Source organism: Coccinella septempunctata, chromosome 3 (assembly GCF_907165205.1).
Source record: "Coccinella septempunctata chromosome 3, icCocSept1.1, whole genome shotgun sequence".
NCBI lineage: Eukaryota > Metazoa > Arthropoda > Insecta > Coleoptera > Coccinellidae > Coccinella > Coccinella septempunctata.
The window spans coordinates 34,716,315-34,734,948 of record NC_058191.1 but is presented as its reverse complement, the minus strand read 5'-3'; the positions used below and the strand labels follow the sequence as shown (position 1 = coordinate 34,734,948).

The 18,634-nt window shown below is 34.6% G+C and overlaps 2 protein-coding genes across 3 annotated transcripts in view; both read right to left on the bottom strand.

Moving 5' to 3' along the window:
- Nucleotides 1–18,634, bottom strand: part of LOC123309359 (kinesin-like protein CG14535) — a 397,934-nt gene that overhangs the window by 336,688 nt on the left and 42,612 nt on the right. The window lies entirely within an intron of this gene.
- LOC123309360 lies at nucleotides 253–1,169 on the bottom strand. The gene is made up of 3 exons (XM_044892443.1): nucleotides 1,043–1,169; nucleotides 815–949; nucleotides 253–517 (listed from the first exon to the last, which is right to left on the bottom strand). Exons 1-3 carry the CDS (start codon nucleotides 1,098–1,100, stop codon nucleotides 291–293), a joined length of 420 nt encoding a protein of 139 aa, XP_044748378.1. The 5' UTR covers nucleotides 1,101–1,169; the 3' UTR covers nucleotides 253–290.

Sequence of the window (18,634 nt, the reverse complement as noted above, 5' to 3'; positions counted from 1 at the left end):
TCTAATAATTGAGTTGATGAAACGCATTATCAGCACAACCTACGCAGTAAGTTGATAGCGACAATACGGTGGGAAATTTATGCCACGAGAAAGTACGAAACTCGAATTATGCTCAGGTTTCAGTTATACGATAGGGTTTTTCGGTCGATCAAAGAACCTGCTGTGCAAACTTGAAAAAGTTTGTTTATTTGAAGTTATTTTATCAAGAACAATTCAGCATGAGAAAAAAATTGGGTAACGAACAAGGTTTCATACATTCAAAAATTTATTTCACATCAGATAGATATTTTTTATTCAGTGGCAAAGCCAACATAGTGGAAATCTGTAAAATTCGAGTTAGGGTTTGGATCTTTTAATCCGCAAGTCCCATAGGGATGCGTATTGCAATTGCTGGTTTTGCAGGTTTTACAATATATCAGTTGACCATTCGGATTGTTGAAAGATGAGCAATAGTCCTTAGTCTTGGATTTTTTGTCAGGAACCCAACATCTTCGCTCTACATATCTGATAACACCCCCTAAAATAAACTTTCATTAATCATTTCAGGTATTAGTTTCATTCTCCACCTTGTTTCCATCTTATCAAAATTACATATTAAAGTCATCAATATATTTGTCAAAGGAAAATGGAGTACCATCTGGTCAAGAATTTTTTGTCTGATTTCAAAATGAGGTTAGATTTTAAATTCCTGGAGAATTATATTGATATTTTCAGTTGTCTTTGTAACACTTGTTCACAAAAATCGTAGTGATAAATTCATTAATACTGATCTGTTTTCTGTGCCACTTATTATGAAATAGGTCATTTTACTTACTCTGAAAATATTTAATAGATTCATAGCACTGAGCATCAGGACCTTCACATTTTTCAGTTGCTCCAAGTGCATTCACGCTCCCACAGGAAGTAGTGTAGCCCCCTTGACAGGAGTAGCAATCAAACTGCGACAAAACTGAGAATAAAAAAATAGCATTCTTGAAAATTGGCCGAATATAAAAACAGTGTACCTATTCCGAAAAACTTCACTTTTAAATAAGCCACTTACCTTCTTGAGTCAAAACTAATAAAAAGGTTGAAATGAAGAGACTTCCAGAATTATTCATGTCTCGATTTTAGATTGCTTTACTGTCGAATTGGGCTACTTGAAATAGTTAGTGTTTCAAAGTGAATGCAAAAATGCGAATATTCTTATCAGCGCTGATAAAAAAAAACTGACGATTTAGGAGCAATACTTGGAAATCATTTGCATTTACATTCTGTGTGATATATTGAAAAACCAAACGGTGGAATATTTGGGTAAATAACTGCTAATTTGAATTGTGTACGAATCAAAATTACGTAATCAGAAGGAAACCAGAATACATGGATTAAGGATGGTCGTGAAAGAATGATAAGTATATATAGGAAGGTTTTTACCAGAACTTCAATTTCCAGACATAATTTTCAAATTCACATCAAACATTGTTAGGCTTGTACCATATACCTAAAATTAATTTCTTTCATGCACAGAGAGTGAAATCCAGAAGCTGTAGATTGAAGATTCCAGGTCTATTTCATTGCACTGTTTCTGATAATTTCTTTCTAGGTTTATCCATAAAGTAGGTACAGATAATGCATCGACATATTTAATTCTGCCCTATACAAATGTTGCCACTTTGCGAGATACAGGGTGGTAAAGGTTTTGCACCAAAAATGGAAAATGTTTGAAAATAGTGAAAATCAATAAAGAGAAATACAAATTAATACTTGACGAAAACTTTCTTCTCAAAGAAACTAGCAGAAGCCATTTGCTGTATTCTTATGAAAGCAGTTAAAATTTGGTGGCAAATATCTCCAAAAGGGTTGATAATTATGATTTCCTGTACAAGAATATATTCTATATCAAAAACAATATGTTTGAAAGTGCAGCTGTGTTACATTTTTACTGTTTAAAACTACGGCATGTTCTGTCAATGTAATTGACTCTACTTGACGTCTCTTATACTATCTTCATGATAAAATGAGTTAGGTACATATTCCGATTCATCTCCTAGCCTAGAGAATCATACAGCTCTGAATTTTCATGTTGTTAATGCAAAGATTGTATCTTGAATATTATAAACTACGTATGCAAGAAGTGTGACTTAACTACCATATAATTAGGTACTTGTACCTCCATTTTCTGGATTGGCCGGCAGTATAAGAAGATTCTGGAAGTTTCCCATATTATTAATGTAGTAAATGTCTAGACATACTAGTCGAATGCGAAATACATATTTCCGCCGAGATTGCGGAGTCTTCCCATATCTGAAAAATTGCCGAGAAATCTCGGTTACATTCACCGAGAGCAATCTCATATAATATACCAGAATGGCATTTTATTTTCTCCGGGAATAAAAACATTCCGTGAGATATTCTTGTCACAGATATGAACGGTCAGCCTGGCAATTTCCTCCCAACAAACTATGAAAGTGCAAGAATAAAACGCAAAAAGGGGTTCTCTATCTTCGGAGAAGAGAAAAAGACCGGAGTCTAAGATGTTCGGTTCTCCCATTTTTATTCTGCAGTGTAATCTATGGACATTCAGGACAATTCGTTTTCGTGTATGTGTTATATGTTCAGCAAACGTATTCTGCAGATTTGAGCTGCGGCCCCTGTATATTATTGCATTTTTGAATTCCATGTCCAATTTGAAGGTGACTTTGGTATGACGACCATGGTCCTATATAGCACTGATTCTGAGATATTCGACTTTTTCCTAAAATTTTGACAGCTGTAGGTGCTCACTAAAATAGCTGACACTGGTTTTCTAATGGAGGTATCAAAACCAAATTTTGCCCAGCTCCTGCCAACATATTGGATCATAGGTTACATCTCTATTTTTAGCAATCTGATATACAGGGTCTTCAAAAATTAAAGTTAAAAATTCAAATATTTTTTCAAATGGCAACCTATATTTTCTTGTTCATCATATGGAGCAGGTTAAAATTAACAAAAAATGTATTCAAACTTTATCTGTGAAGTGAATAGTTTCAGCAATATGGACAAAAAAGTGCATTTTCCCGTAAGAACCAACGATATTTCTTAATTAGTGTTGCTACTTTATAGTTGGCTTTGATTTTTTTTATAACTCTATTTAACTAGATTGACAAAAATACTCTTTTACTCATAATAAGTACTGGCTCCCAATAAAATTAAATTATTTCAATTTTAAATGGAGACAATTAACAGTACATTCTACTCAAAAGAATCAAGTAGTTGTCTGACAACACAAAAGAAAACACAAAAGATAAGTGCTAGTTTCCACGGTTACCATATTCTATCAGCTTAATTAATTATAGTACTCATTTTCTAGGAACTCAGGACATGACAGAAACCAACTATAATAATTAAATAAGCTGATAGAATATGGTAACTATGGAAACTAGCACTTATCTTTTGTGTTTTCTTTTGTGTTGTCAGACAACTACTTGATTCTTTTGAGTAGAATGTATCTGTTAATTGTCTCCATTTAAAATTGAAATAATTCAATTTTATTGGGAGCCAGTACTGATTATGAGTAAAAGAGTATTTTTGTCAATCTAGTTAAATAGGGTTATCAAAAAAATCAAAGCCAACTATAAAGTAGCAACACTAATCAATAATAATCGTTGATTTTTACGGGAAAATGCACTTTTTCGTCTATATTCACTTTACAAAAAAAGTTTAAATACATTTTTTGTTCACTTCAACCTGCTCTACATGATTAACAAGTTTTGATTGAACTTCTATTTGAATTTTTAACTTTTATTTTTGAAGACCCTGTATATCAGATTACTAAAAATAGGGATGTAACCTATGACCCAATATGTTGACAAGAGCTAGGCAAAATTTGGTTTTGATACCTTCATTAGAAATCTAGTATCAGCTATTTTAGTGAGCACCTACAGCTGTCTGGAAAAAGTCGAATATCTCAGAATCGGTGCTATATGGGACCATAGTGTTCATACCAGTCACCTTAAAATTTGACATGGAATTCATAAATGCAATAATATACAGGGTGTTCCATTTGAAATAAGGAAGTTGATACCAACAGGGAAAAAACGGAGGACCCTGTATTAAGGTGGGTTATAAAGTTCTATCGATGACAGACAAGTTTTGTATTCAACTTTTTCTTCTAGCTCCTTTAGTTTCCATAATAAGGTGTAGGGACATTTTAACTCGGACACCCTGTACTATTATTGCGTATACAATGTTATAAGATTTTTGATGAAGAAAAATACTTCATGACTATTAATTAGACTGGATTAAAGCGAACTGAGTTGATAAGAGCTTTTCCAATCCCTTTTCTGAGAGTCCAGCTCCACCATATATGCAGTTTCCACTTTCGGTGAAAACATAATACGTAGATATTCCTCCACAGCTGGTGCGAAATATTTCGAATCATATTGTACAATCACCACTATTTACATTACCAATCTGTCACTCGCAACCTTTGAACACGTGATGTCTCCCCTTATCGAATTAGCCATGATGAATTACTTTAATGTAACGTCAAGGCACCCCAGTCCAAGGGGTTGTTCAGGAGAATGACTCGCACTTTGGTATGCAATGGTTTGGATTTAGGAATGCGTTCCGCTGCTAATGCTTATTTTGAATATTTGATCTGCGCCCTGAGGGTGCGTGGACGGGGGTGATAAAAATAAGTCGAGAGATTTACTTCGAATGGAAAGGAAATGAAACATATTGTTTGAGGCGAAGGCAATGCTTCGGTGGGTATATCTTGCTCTTCTGTATCAAGTCTTCTCATATTCTGCCAAAGATGTACAGGGTGGGCAAAATTCTAATGATGGGATCTCGAAAACTATAGCAGCTAGAAGAAAAGGAACGACACATTTCCGAGCTCTTTTTCAGAGAAACAAAGAATGGTGGAAACCGTAGCCTTCTGCGCTTTTTCATTTTTGAGTTATTATCAAAAAATTAGATTCTGACGATTTCGAAAAGTTCTCATAACTTTTTTGTCTTTGAAGTTACAGATCTGGAACTTGAACCTTCTAGAAGCACTTTTCCAGGCAGAATTCACTGACGAGCAAAATATTTCTTCATTTCGATTTTCGATTTTTCATTTTTTCAATTGCAAAATTTTATTGAATTTGTTATTTTTGAATATAAAACGAATCTTTTGTCAGTAGATTCTACATATAAAAGTGCCTAAAAAGATTCATAATTCAGATCTAGAACTTCAAAGACAAAAAAGTTATGAGAACTTTTCGAAATCGTCAAAAACTCAATATTTGTTTATAACTCAAAATCTAGAAATTATAGGCAGGTTCTGTTTTCAGATTTGGATAAGTCAGGAAAAAAGAGATAGAAAAGAGAATATGTCATCCGTTTTCTTCTAGCAGCTATAGTTCTCCAGCAGAAAAAGAATTTTGCCAACCCTGTACAGGCTAAACCAAATACTTGATTTTGGCTGTTTTTGGTACCTTCTTCTAGACTAAATAGGGAAAAACATTGAGAGGATTCCTGGGCTCAATTTTCGTGAAAAATCGTGGAAATCGTTTCACGATATATTTATTTATCTGGAAGATATAACGAAATTTTGATATTTTCATAGAATAAGATGAGTTTTCATTGAGTTATTGCTGTAGATTATTTCCTAAAAGAAGAATTGCGTTCTGGGAATCTATGGTCCTATTGCCTGGCCAGCAATATCACCAGACTTCAACGTTTGGATTTTTTCGTATAGGAATATGTTGAAACTAAAATTTTCAGTCATAAATAGGGTTGATTTGGATCAGAGAGTCAGGAACGCCATCATCATACATATTCCCTGCCTTATGCTGTTGAATACAGAGAATTATATTAGGAAAAGTTGTAGAATTTGAGTTCAAGGCCTTACCCAGGAAAAAATTTCGGGGCGGGGGAAGCGATTGTTTTTGTATGGCAACAACGTATATGGACTTTTTTCTTCTTGCTCGTCGAGTTATATGAAATGTAGGAAAAACCGAAATAAGGCACACAAGAGCGAATATAATTTGAATCCGAAATGAAGCAATCTGAAACCTGAAAAATATGAGGGTGGAATCAGCACGCCATAACTCACGTCTACCGTGGGAAACACGCATTGAAATTTCATAAATGTCAGTTCCAATGTATGAAAACTTAAGTCAATGCGGCACGTTCTATATCGGTATGACGGTTCGCCCACATTTTACAAATCTGGGGGATTTCTCCACGTCAAACGGCACGAGAAGAATTGGACTGCTCCACGCGAAGCGACTATTACGCCGTGTAAAGGAAATTCAATTCCGGATAGGTCAATATTGCCAATTACATTAATTTCAAGGATATTTTTCCGAAACACTCAGCGCATTGGACGATAACGATGGTAACGATTTGGAATGTCCTAATTTTTCATAGTTAATGACATCGCATTTGTTTGTTTGACCTATATGAGTTAGGGAATGAAAAATGTGCATTATGTCATGAATCGGGAAAGTTTTGTCCAACAACTATTCGAAGAAAGTTGGGTGTCATGCACATATCTATCGAAATGTTCCTTAATATAACCTTACCGTATTTTCAAGAGATTTTTGTTTCAGCTTGTCGTAGCTCGTAAAGTTCAAATCATAATTCACATTTTGGTCAATTTTGCTATTTTGCTAGATGGTCCGATCAACGATTTGACAGTTACTCGATTTCTAAAACCAAAACACTGAAACCTTTTCATTTCTAAATATATTGGAGAAGTAGCAATCGAGAATAATTGAATGGACTCATGGTGCGATAAGGATATTCTGAATGATCATGACTGAATTATCGATTGAAAACAAAATGACGTCTATTCGTCAATCAAGCGTTGATTCTCCGATCAAGCTTTATGAAACCCTGGGTATATGATTTACGTATAGGAACAGCATGTTGCATTCCACATTGATTAAATTAAATTGTAAACTATGCTTATACAGGGTGAGTCTTTGACTCGTCCAAATATTTTAACGTAGATTTTTGAGATCAAAAGAAACACTTTTTTCCCTATCCCTTTTCTCCGATTCAGCCCAGTTAAAAAGATATAGCCATTTAAAGTTCTCATAATGAGCAGTGCCACTACATATGTAGTTTGTTATATGCTCTTTATGTTAAGGGATCAGATTGATTTTGACCTAATGAAGATTATATATTACTCTAATTTCCAGTCAATTATGTCCTATGGGATTATTTTTTGGGGTAACTCTTCCCATGTTGGTAATTTATTCATAGTTCAAAAGAGAGCTTTAAGAACTATGCTCAATCTGGGCTTTAGAGAATTTTGTAGGGGTTTATTCAAAAGTAATAATATTCTTACCATATATGGACTTTACATATATAGATTACTGATTTTCTTCCGCAATCATAGCCGCTATTTTGAGTTACATAGAAACCAGAATGCTACCAGAAGAATGTTTCCATTTTCAGTTCCATCCCACAAGACCTCATTAAGAGGTAAAAGTGTTGAATGTATGTCAATACCTTTATTCAATATATTGCCCTCTCAGATTAGAAAACTTTCATGCCCTTCCAAATTCAGAAAATCTTTGTACACTTTGATCTTGAATTGTGAACCATATGATATTTGTGAGTTCAAAGGATTTTGTAAAAATCAATGATATTGTATATTTGGCTTTGACATGTTCCATTTTTACAAACTTTGTAATTATCTGGAATCAATAAATACTATTACTACCTACTATTACTACTACATATCTGAGGATCTTTTAAACAAAATTGTTCGATGTTTACGTGGAAATGAAAATGGAAATTTAGGATTGGTCAATTGTTTTAATTATTTTCAGTATTTTGCACGATTTTATGAAATGGCTCATTTCGATACCAACTGACAGGAGATACTTAGGACACAAGTGTAAAAAATAAAATAATACTTCAAAATCTCACCGATAAAATTCGTCTAAACTATTCTTTTTCTCACAGTGGGCATCAAAATCTTCTTGTTCGAACATTCCAACAATCGTCGTAAAAATGAGAGGAAATAGGGAAACATCATTGCACTTTTTCAACATAACTAACATGAGCACTCGATTTTCAACATTTTTTTTTCACCTTAAATTGCACGATACAACAATAATTCTCTCAAAAGTGACCTGATGCACCTAATCCGATGAACTTGGTACTGAACCATTCATTGTCCATCCATATGTTTATGTTTAGTTTCGTTTTTGCGATGCTGGAGCCACCTTCCACAGTCCCGTACTTGAAATTCAAGGAAATTTTGTAGAACTAGAGGTTGTATCTCAGCCATCTTTTATATTTAAAGTAGACAATTTTTGGTTTTTACGACTTATTTTGATGAGTTCTACCTTCTGTCAAAAAAAGCCACACCTTTGAAAACACCCTTTATAAGCATTTCTTTTGAAGCTATTTGATTTTTCAGGTCATATTTTAGTACTTATTTCGCACATAATATATGACTTCAAAAACCTGAATGATTATTTCTGAGGAATAACATTCAGATTTAAATTCTTTCTCCTGAAGTCTAAGAATTAACAGTTTAACCTCGGCTTCTTTGGCTCATATTCTCCCTAAATACGCGGTGTTTGCTAAAAAAGCTGCAGTAGAAGATTTCCTGGGAGAAAAAATTTATATTTTGTGAACAAATATGGGATGTAGAAAAATCGTTCCACCTTATTGAAACGAAAAATCAATTATACTAGTTGAGTAACCCAACTTTTTATTTATGGTTTTTTAGTTTATTGCATGAGGGCACCACTATGGTCATCCCAAAAGTATCAGTTTACAATTATTATCTATAAAAACCATTAACGCCAGATAATTTCCCGTTTTCCGTAAATTAATGAACTTTCACACGATAAGAAGCTGATTTGTGACCCCTTTCAAACGCTTCGCTAAAAGGCATACCATTCCTGCCGCATCCCTATCAGAATATTGTCACTTATGCAGAGGGACCTGATAGAACTAATTCACATTATGACTACAACACGTGTACCGTCATCTTCCATGGCAGGAATTCCAATATATTCCCGATTTAATCAACTTTTCCACGGCTACAAATCGTTTCAGCCCCCACAGAGTGCATATATCACCGACACTTTTGGGTTTTATGCTATCAATGTCCTAACAAGAGACCGTAAATTTCAGTGGTGGCCACATGACTCACACCCCTCACCCCTGATAACTCGATCTGCGAATGAGGCCTGGGGTGCGGATTGCTTGCACCTCTTACGATCGAAAATCTGGATTATATGGAATGAAAAATTTAAAAAAATTGATCAACGTCCTGCTCAACTTCTTTTGGAAAGATGGATCAGAAGTGATCTTGAATTCGTTTACCGAGTTATCAACAACATCAAATAAAAGTTAATAGAAAGTTTCCTTATTATATTATTTCTATTATTATACTATATTATGATTATTTATTTTTATTACCATTATGCTATATTATTTCAACACAGTTCCTCAGATTTGTATCTCTGCTCTAAAATTTCCCCAAATGTTCTGGAAACTATCATTACCTTGTCTAGATATTTAGAAGCAGAATCCATTGCTTCTTTATATATCTTCTCCTTCGGTGCCAAATATTTCACCCACCTGAAAACACCATAGTTATAGCGAAACACGTATCGTGGTTCAATAACTAATGTTAGTGAAAATCATATAACTCTGTTTTTAGAAAGACAACCCAAAGGCAAACTCTTCTCCCGAACACAATTTTTACAGACTGAAACAGGATACCTGAAATGTTGTGGTTGCGATCATTGTTCACGGCTTCAAGAGCAGATATGATGCTTATTTTTTCCTCCTTAACGTGTGTGTTGGTATACACAAGGTGTATACCAACACACACAACAGGCTTTTTATCGACAGAAGGTAGAACTCATCAAAATAAGTCGTTCAACCAAAAATTGTCTATATAAAATATACAAGATGGTTGAGATACAATGCCTAGAAGTTCGACAAAATTTCATTGAATTTCAAGTACGGGACTGTGGAAGGTGACTCAGGCATCGCAAAAACGGCACAAAACATAAACATATGGCTGGACAATGAATGATTCAGTACCAAATTCATTGGTTTAGTTGCATCAGGTCACTTTTGAGCGAATCATAATTGTTGTATCGTGCAATTTGGGGTGAAAAAAAATCGAGGTAGTTTCTTGAAAGTGCTTATGTTAGTTATGTTGAAAAAGTGCTATGATGTTTCCCCATTTCATCCCATTTTTACGACGATTGTTGGAATGTTCGAACAAGAAGATTGTGATGCCGATTGTGAAAAAATTCGTGAATAATTTAGACGAATTTTATAGGTGGAATATCGAAGTATTATTCTATTTTTTACACTTGTGTGCTTAGTCTTTTTTGCCAGTTGATATCGAAATGAGCCATTTAATAACATCGTGTAAGTTCCTAAAAATAATGAGAACAATTCGGCAATCCTAAGTTTCCATATTCATTACCATATCGAACAAGCCAATATCCTAACCGAAACCACATGGTTGAATCAGGAGATAAGTTTTTCCCACAGCTTTGCGATAATTCAGCATACAAACGGTCTAGGGTCGTATTAGGATTTATTTCTCACCTCACCTTCAAACACACCCTGTATACTGACATTCTGATACTTAAGTTATTTATGCTTGGTCTTTTATTTCTGAATTCTATGTACCCTCAATATTTTTTATGTATAATTAATACACTGCCTGTGTTTCTTCTGTCTTCAGCTCTAACTGAAAAAATAATTTCATATTTTGGTTCTATACCATTTGACAGAGAAGTAGGTCAAAAAACTGACTAATGCAGCTCTGTCATTCATCGAAACAAGAGTGCTGAATTGCTGGTGAAATTGCATTTAAATCAGAAAATATCCATTCAATGAAATCCTTGAGGACATCTATGAATAAATAATTTAACACATATAATATACAGCACGGCGTAATAAGCTTATTTGGAGCAAAATCTCGAACTATCGAGATCATGCAAATCAAATTGAAATATCAAAAATCGAGGATCTATTCGGATCTCGGTTTTAAAATCGGCAAGAAATAAATTAGCCACTTAATGTCATTGAAAGGATACTCATTAATAACGTCCGCTCGGTTAGCTGTTTCGCGAAAAATTGGAGAATATTTATATCGCGTTTATGCCTTATACGGCACAAACCCGTTACATACACTTTATTTCTTTGAGCTGAAGATAAATTACCGGCAACTGAGTGGTTTACTTCTTATGCAAGGCATATTTCATTATATAACTCACATGCTCCATCGATAAATTGATGCCGATTCAGTCACGTTAGACTAGATTAAAATACAAAGAGCGAAACTTACGTGCATAAATTTACAGAAAATATTCTTTTCTCATCAAATTATTTGATTCATACTTATAAAAAATAAATAAGAGCAATCATAAAATAAAAACATACAGCAGTGTTTCATTCAAACAAACGTGAAATTATAAACTAAACTTGAATATAAATAGAATTTATGATATCTATTCACAACTATTTTTTATTTGTATTAAGTCCAAAAGAAAATCTTAATTTTGTTCAAGGGGGACTCTCATCACTCCGAAATGAAACATTTTCATTCAGAACCATTCAAATTTGTGGAATGAATATAATTTCTCTCGTTCAAAAGGGTCCCAACTTCTTTTTATTCGATATTTCCTTCCGTTTTCTACAAGAGGATGCGAGGCACAAAGCAGACGCAACTTGCATAACTACTTCTTTGATATGTGGCGTCTTCGGTACAAAGACAAAGGGATCCTCCACATTGTAAACAAGAAATGCAGTTTGAATTAAATCAAACTCAAGGGTTTCAGAAGAGCCTACTGCCTTTATGACGAGAGTTCATTTCTATGATAATCATGAAGCTGCCTGATCTGAAAGCGCCACTCATAGGCGGATGTTGAGGTTAACTTATAGATGGTCGATTAGAATATTGTCAATCATTAATATGGAATAATTTTTTTGGATTGTTTCTCATTACTTATACAGGGTGAGTCTTTGAATTGTACAAATATTGCAACAGTAGATTCTTGAGGTTTTTTCATATCCCATTTTTTCCGATGTATGCCTGATAAATATATAGAGACATTTTGAGTTTTCATAATGAGCTGTGCCACTTCCTGAAAAACAAAATTACCTTCGGAATAACTAGCTAAATCTGTGACACTGCATATCTGTGGATCTTTTGAACAGAATTGTTTTCAGTACACAAAGTACCCAAGTTTTCAAATTCCACAGATACTTTTTAATTTTTGAACATCAAATTACTCGAAAACGGCGCATTATACCAGAAAATATGAAGAACACCTACTTTTATTTCACAAAACGTTCAAATATTCATTAGATAGCGTCCAACTTAGTTTCAAGAGTTGGGTTCTTTGAATTTTTGGTATTTTTATGGTACGTAATGATAATATTGAGAGAACTGGGAGTCCTGTGTGATATCTTGTCTTCGAAAGAGATTTATCAAATGAATTAAAAACTATACTCCGAAATTCCGTTTGTGAGATTAAACTGAAAGTAATATTCTTTATGGTTTTTCAACAGCCTGTATCTTTTAAACCGAGCCAATTCGGAAAAAATGGAAGAGAAGAAAAAGTGTTTCTTTAGACCTCAAGAATCTACTGTTGAAAGATTTGTACGAGTCAAAGACTCACGATGTATATTATCTGTTAATTTTTTTTTATACTCATATTATATGTTATATTTATTTCAGCTTTCTAAACTAACCAGCATTGAAAAAAACGAACAGTGTAAATGGGAATGCAAATTATGTCCCCTACTAATTATATTTACTCGGAATATCTCCCGAACTGAAATATTTGCTATTGAACCACAAAGATGTAAGCAAATGTACGGCCGACAGAGCGAGCATTCTAAACTCCATCAACAAACTTCTCTGAAATCGAGAAGTTCATTCATTTAGTCAGGATGTTTATACAGGGAGTATTTAAAAGCTTCATTAACTATATTAATACAGAGATTCGATAGCAGACGCTGCTCGGGATGAAATTCTATTATGGAACTTCGAATTCCGAATCGTTCAAATCCTCTGCTTAGTTCTTCGAGAGATACGAAGCAGCGGAATTGAAATGAACCATTGTTACTATGAAGAACCAAGGGGTATCTGATTTGATGGTATTAATAGTTACGTATATAAGGAATGATTCATGATGAAGTTCAACGGAATATTCATAAGACAAATTCGATTAAAGTTTGGTTTTTTTATGAGCAATAGGGTATTAACTAGCAGGAGTTACAAACCTTCATGCTCAGATAGCTACTTCGAGACCTCATCAGAGAGGATATTTAGAAGCTAAACTTAAGTTTCGTTTATGGAATTACTAGGAAAGCTTCAATAATCGAGGATATATTGAAAGATTCTTAGCCTACTATGGAACCAAACTAAATTTCAATATCAAAATCTTTTATTACTCATCATATTCTCCTCTTAATTGGAGAAATTTATTTCAGCGAACCTGCAACGTCTCTAGACCTTTCAAAAAAAATGTTTCTTCTCGCTCTACAAACCAGACCTCCATAGCTCTTATTACCTTCTCGTTGGAAGAAAATTTACGACCTTTTAAACTTTTTTCAGTTGAGGAAAGAGATGATAGTCGAATGTCAATTCTAGTGAATAAGAGGGGTGTTCTAGTAATTCAAACCCTATCACGAATTTTTTGCATGGCAACATCTCTGGATAGCTTTCCGCGTTTTTTCTCTTTAATTTTTTTCCGTAGAGTGGAATAGTAATCTCCGGTTATTGTTCTACCCTTATCCAAAAAATCAATCATGATTACACCATGGCAATCTCAAAAAACTGAAGCAAGAACTATTCCAGCAGATTTTTGGACACGAAACTTCTCAGGTCTTTGAGAACCAGAGAGTCGCCATTCCATCGATTGTTGCTTTGTTTCTGGATCGTAGAAATGTACCCAAGTCTCATCCATAGTAATAATTCGATTTAAAAAGTCTACATGGTTTTCAAATCGAGCACAGATCGAACGCGATGCTTCTACCCTTGCACGCTTTTGGTCAACATTCAAACATTTGGGGATCCATTTTGCAGCAATTTTTCTCATGTACAAAAACTGATGAACGCGTTCGTATGGAATATTCAGTGCTTCAGATATCCGTTTTATCTCAATTCGACGGTCAGATAAAATCATGTCATGAACTGCAACAGACTGACACAGAAACTGGCCTTTCCGATCGGTCATCATCTTCAATGGAAAATTTACCTCGTTTGAAGCTTGCATCCCATTTTTCACGGTCGCATTCGAAGGACATTGATCATCAAGGTTATTGAGCATATCTTCGTAAATCTGCTTACCTCTTAACCCCTTTTAAATTCAGGTACTTGATAATGGCTCCATACTCCAATTTTTCAATTTTCACAATTTCAGTGGAGATATTCTTTCTTTCAATTTATTGCGTAATTCTGGTTTACTTTGTTGACCTCAAACTTCACACTGGCAATTCTAATGAGTTATTGTTCGTTGCTATGGTAACGCAATATTTTTTTTATGCATGGAACTGGTCTAGGCTAACTAGATATCAATACATCCTCGTATTTGGGAAATAGAAGAATAAAAAATCAAGAGTCTGTAGTTGTTACTATCAGCTCCTTGGATTTTTTCTTTCACTGCTAGTGTGTAGCTCTAGCTGTAGGCTAGAAAGATATCGATTAGAAGTTTTCACAATTCTATCAACAATTGTTGAATTTTACCAAATGTGTCATGAACTTGAACAAGAATATTTTAAACTCACGAGGAGACTTTAAAAAAATCAGGAATAAAATAGATGAATAATCGAATAGAATACTTTCAATGCTCTATCATGGAACGAAGAAGCGAAGGAATATTTCATTCGACAGAGCACAAGGCACGTACGGTGGAGCTGTTCAGGGACTACGCTCAGACGTCTGTCTTGTAAAATAGATTTTTATTACTTCCCTTTACCGTTCGCCGTGATTTTATTGTTCTTTAAGGTGGGCCCCTGTCAATTTCGTACTGAAATACTGAATGCACGTCAACACTTCAAACGGTTTTCGGGGAACCACAACATCTAATAGTTGGGGCCACTTCCTCTTTATGCGGAATGCTGTAATAAGTATAATATTACAGGTTGAACGTTTAACGTTTGGTTGGATTTCGAACTTAGTGAGGAACCGACCTTTCTAGCGCATTTTCGAAGAAATAAACATAAAATTTAAGATTATAGAGTTAGGAAGATAGGAAACGACCCCATATCTCTAGTCTAGTACTTAAAACCGACTACATTTTGATGTGTGTACGTAAACGAACTGTCAATGTAGAAAATCTGTTTAATAACAGTTTTCTGTTTCAGAATTGAAGGGCGCGAAATTTGAATTGGGACAAGTATATTTTATTTTTTTTCAAAATTTATATTCGAATTCTAAAGCATGGTATATATCCTAATCGATAGTCTGAGTCATTAAGCATATTCGAACCCCTTTTTCAGATGAAAATACGTCACCGTTTCAAAAATATGTTGTTTCAACAATGGTCCCAAGTCACCCGAATCTACGAAAATGATTTGTTATACGTCAAAGGTGCAATAACTGCAATACATTGTTTTGAATTGATAATATTAGTTGAATTCATACAATTATATCATTAATTAATATTTATTGTCATCAATCCTGGAATACCCTGTATAAACTTCGATCAGATAAAGGAAACATATTTTGCACCAAAAATGAAATAGATGATGAAACAGAGAAACTAGTTCCAATAACATAATCATTCGACACTTTGAAAAAAGTTCAAGTAGTCGGCATATTCCACTGTTGCTCGTTATGTAAGGAAAACTGAATGTTAAAAACGTGCTAGGTGTGACCCGAAAGGTGAACAGTAGGCTGAGGACTGAGTTTTCAAGTATCTACGAGAGACTATACGCTGACTACGAGAGTATTTTGACCTGAAGACCAAGATGGCTACATTGCAACCCTCGAAGCAACAACAATATCAGCAAAAATCACTGCACTTGTATATTGTTGTCGGGCATGAACCATACAAAATATTCCTCAATTATTCACCTCTAGCTTCTTTTTTCAACTGTTCAAAAATATTCTTCAATTTACAGTTCCAAAAACTATTTCGACAAAATTTAAAGCGTACCTTGACATTTCTTCTGTAGGTACCCTTCTGAATTATAGACTCAAATTCATAAATATTATGCTGAAAAATACATCCTACTTATCGTTCGATACTTATTCAGCATTCTGCGAAAATCACGAAGAATTGGGGTCCCACCAATCGACAATGTCAATAAAGCAGAGTAGATCTCGCTGGTCGTCAACAGAATAATTGAATTATCCCATTACAATGTGCCGCGTCAACAATTTTACTGACGAATGAGCGAAAATATTCGGCAAAAATAATTTTCAGTGAATGGGGGATGTTGGCCTGTACGTACCGAGAGCTCCAAAACTTTACAGGGTGAAAATAGGGTCATGCGAAGAATGGTCTCACAGTGTTCACGTCTGATGGGTGAATAGGCCAGAGGATTTCAGACCAACACCAAGATTCTGACTGAATTGATAACACAAAATAACATAAGGTGAATCGTATGACTTACGTTTATCAATGATACTCAAAAATTTCGATTTATTTTAGTCGCGTAAGCTAATTTGACATTTCAAGAACCAACCCTTCTATAACTTTGATACAGGATCACTGTGAATGAAACAATATAGTGTGGGCCAATTTTGAATTCCTATGCTATTCAGTTGAAGTAATAACTAGTTGTTTAATCTTTTTGGAATGATTCGATACATAAATGAAGACTTTTGGCTTGGTTTGACTAATCATCAAACCTTTAAAGCAAATCGTGTTCCATAATCTTGATATTTTCCCCGCTCAAGGATTACAGTGCAAGTATGATAAGAAATAAGTGCCTCCTTTCGACCATCTAGTTTCAATTGAAAAATGAACTTTTTCATGTACCTATTATCCCAACGGAAGGAGAAAAGGGTGGCCTTTCATGTATGTAAATATTTGATATTTTCTGAACGTCCCATAAAAGCACATAACTAAACATCAACCCTTTGTGCACCCTTCTATATTCGGCTAAACCCTTCCACAATTGGAAGTGTCCTCCTAAATGACTATTCTCCACGTTATGTTATGTTACAACCCTAATGATATCGACGGGGATACGCTAGTAGTCGCACCCCAGTGTTGTGTCTCTTCCTGCCTGACTCAATTTTTGATGCTACGGTAGTGAAGGCTCTGTATATCGCTGTACCAACCCTTTTATTTACGTCAATGTCTCGAGGAATAAAATCTTGAAGAATAAAAAAAAAGTAAAGAGTAAAACTCTTAAGTATATGTATATTGGTATATGCTTAATACCCTTAGTGATCAATGTCCTTCGTATGCGACCGTGAAAAATTGGACTGCAAGCTTCAAAAGAGGTAAATTTTCCATTGAAGATGATGACCGATCGGGAAGGCCAGTTTCTGTGTGAAAATATCGATGCAGTTCATGACATTATTTTACCAAACCGTCGAATTGGGCTAAAACGGATATCTGAAACACTGAATATTTCATACGAACGCGTTCATCATATAGTTCACATCAATTTGGACGTGGAGAAAAATTGCTGCATAATGGACATCCAAATGTTTGAATGTTGACCAAAAGCATGCAAGGGTAGAAGTATCGCGTTCGATCTGTGCTCGATTTGAAAACGATGTAGACTTCTTGAACCGAATTGTTGCTATGGATGTGACTTGGGTACATGTTTACGATCCAAAAACAAAGCAACAATCGATGGTATGGCGACATTTTGGTTCTCCAAGACCTAAGAAGTTTCGTGTCCAAAAATCTGCTGGAAAAATTCTTGTTTCAGTTTTTTAGGATTGCCCTGGAGTAATCATGATTGATTTTTTGGATAAGGGTAGAACAATAACGGGAGATTACTGTTCGACATTACTGACCTCTCTACGGGAAAAAACTAAAGAGAAAAGAAGCGGAAAGCTATTCAAAGGTGTTTTGCTTCTGCAGGTCGTAATTTTTCTTCCAACGAGGAGGTAATGAAAGCTGTGGAGGTCTGGTTTGCACAGCAAGAAGAAACATTTTTTTTGAAAGATCTAGAGATGTTGCAGGTTCGCTTTAGTAAATGTATCCAATCAAGAGGAGAATATGCTGAGTAATAAAATATTTTGACATTGGAATTTTGTTTGGTTCCATAGTAGGCTAAGAATTTTTCAAAATATCCTCGTAGGCATGTACAATGGTACAGAAAAAGTGTTTCTTTCGACCTCAGGAATCTAATGTTGAAATATTTGTACGAGTGAAAGACTCACCCTGTATACGTAGACAAAGACATAATGATCGATAGATCCATCTGTATGTTCTGTTATGGATAACGATAGATAGATAAGAAGTATTAATTTCCGAAGACAAATGGGAATAGACGCTATATATTCATAAAATATATGTCCATTTAACAACAATATATTATCAATGAGATACATTGAGTAACCCTGATGCGGGCATCTAAATGATTTACTCCTGTTGCTGCAGGGATTTAACGAGATATTAGGTATAATTTGTAGATTTATAGTTCATATTTTAGGTATCAGGAAATTGTCTGATTTATGTTATTTCAAAAACAATCACGATGAACT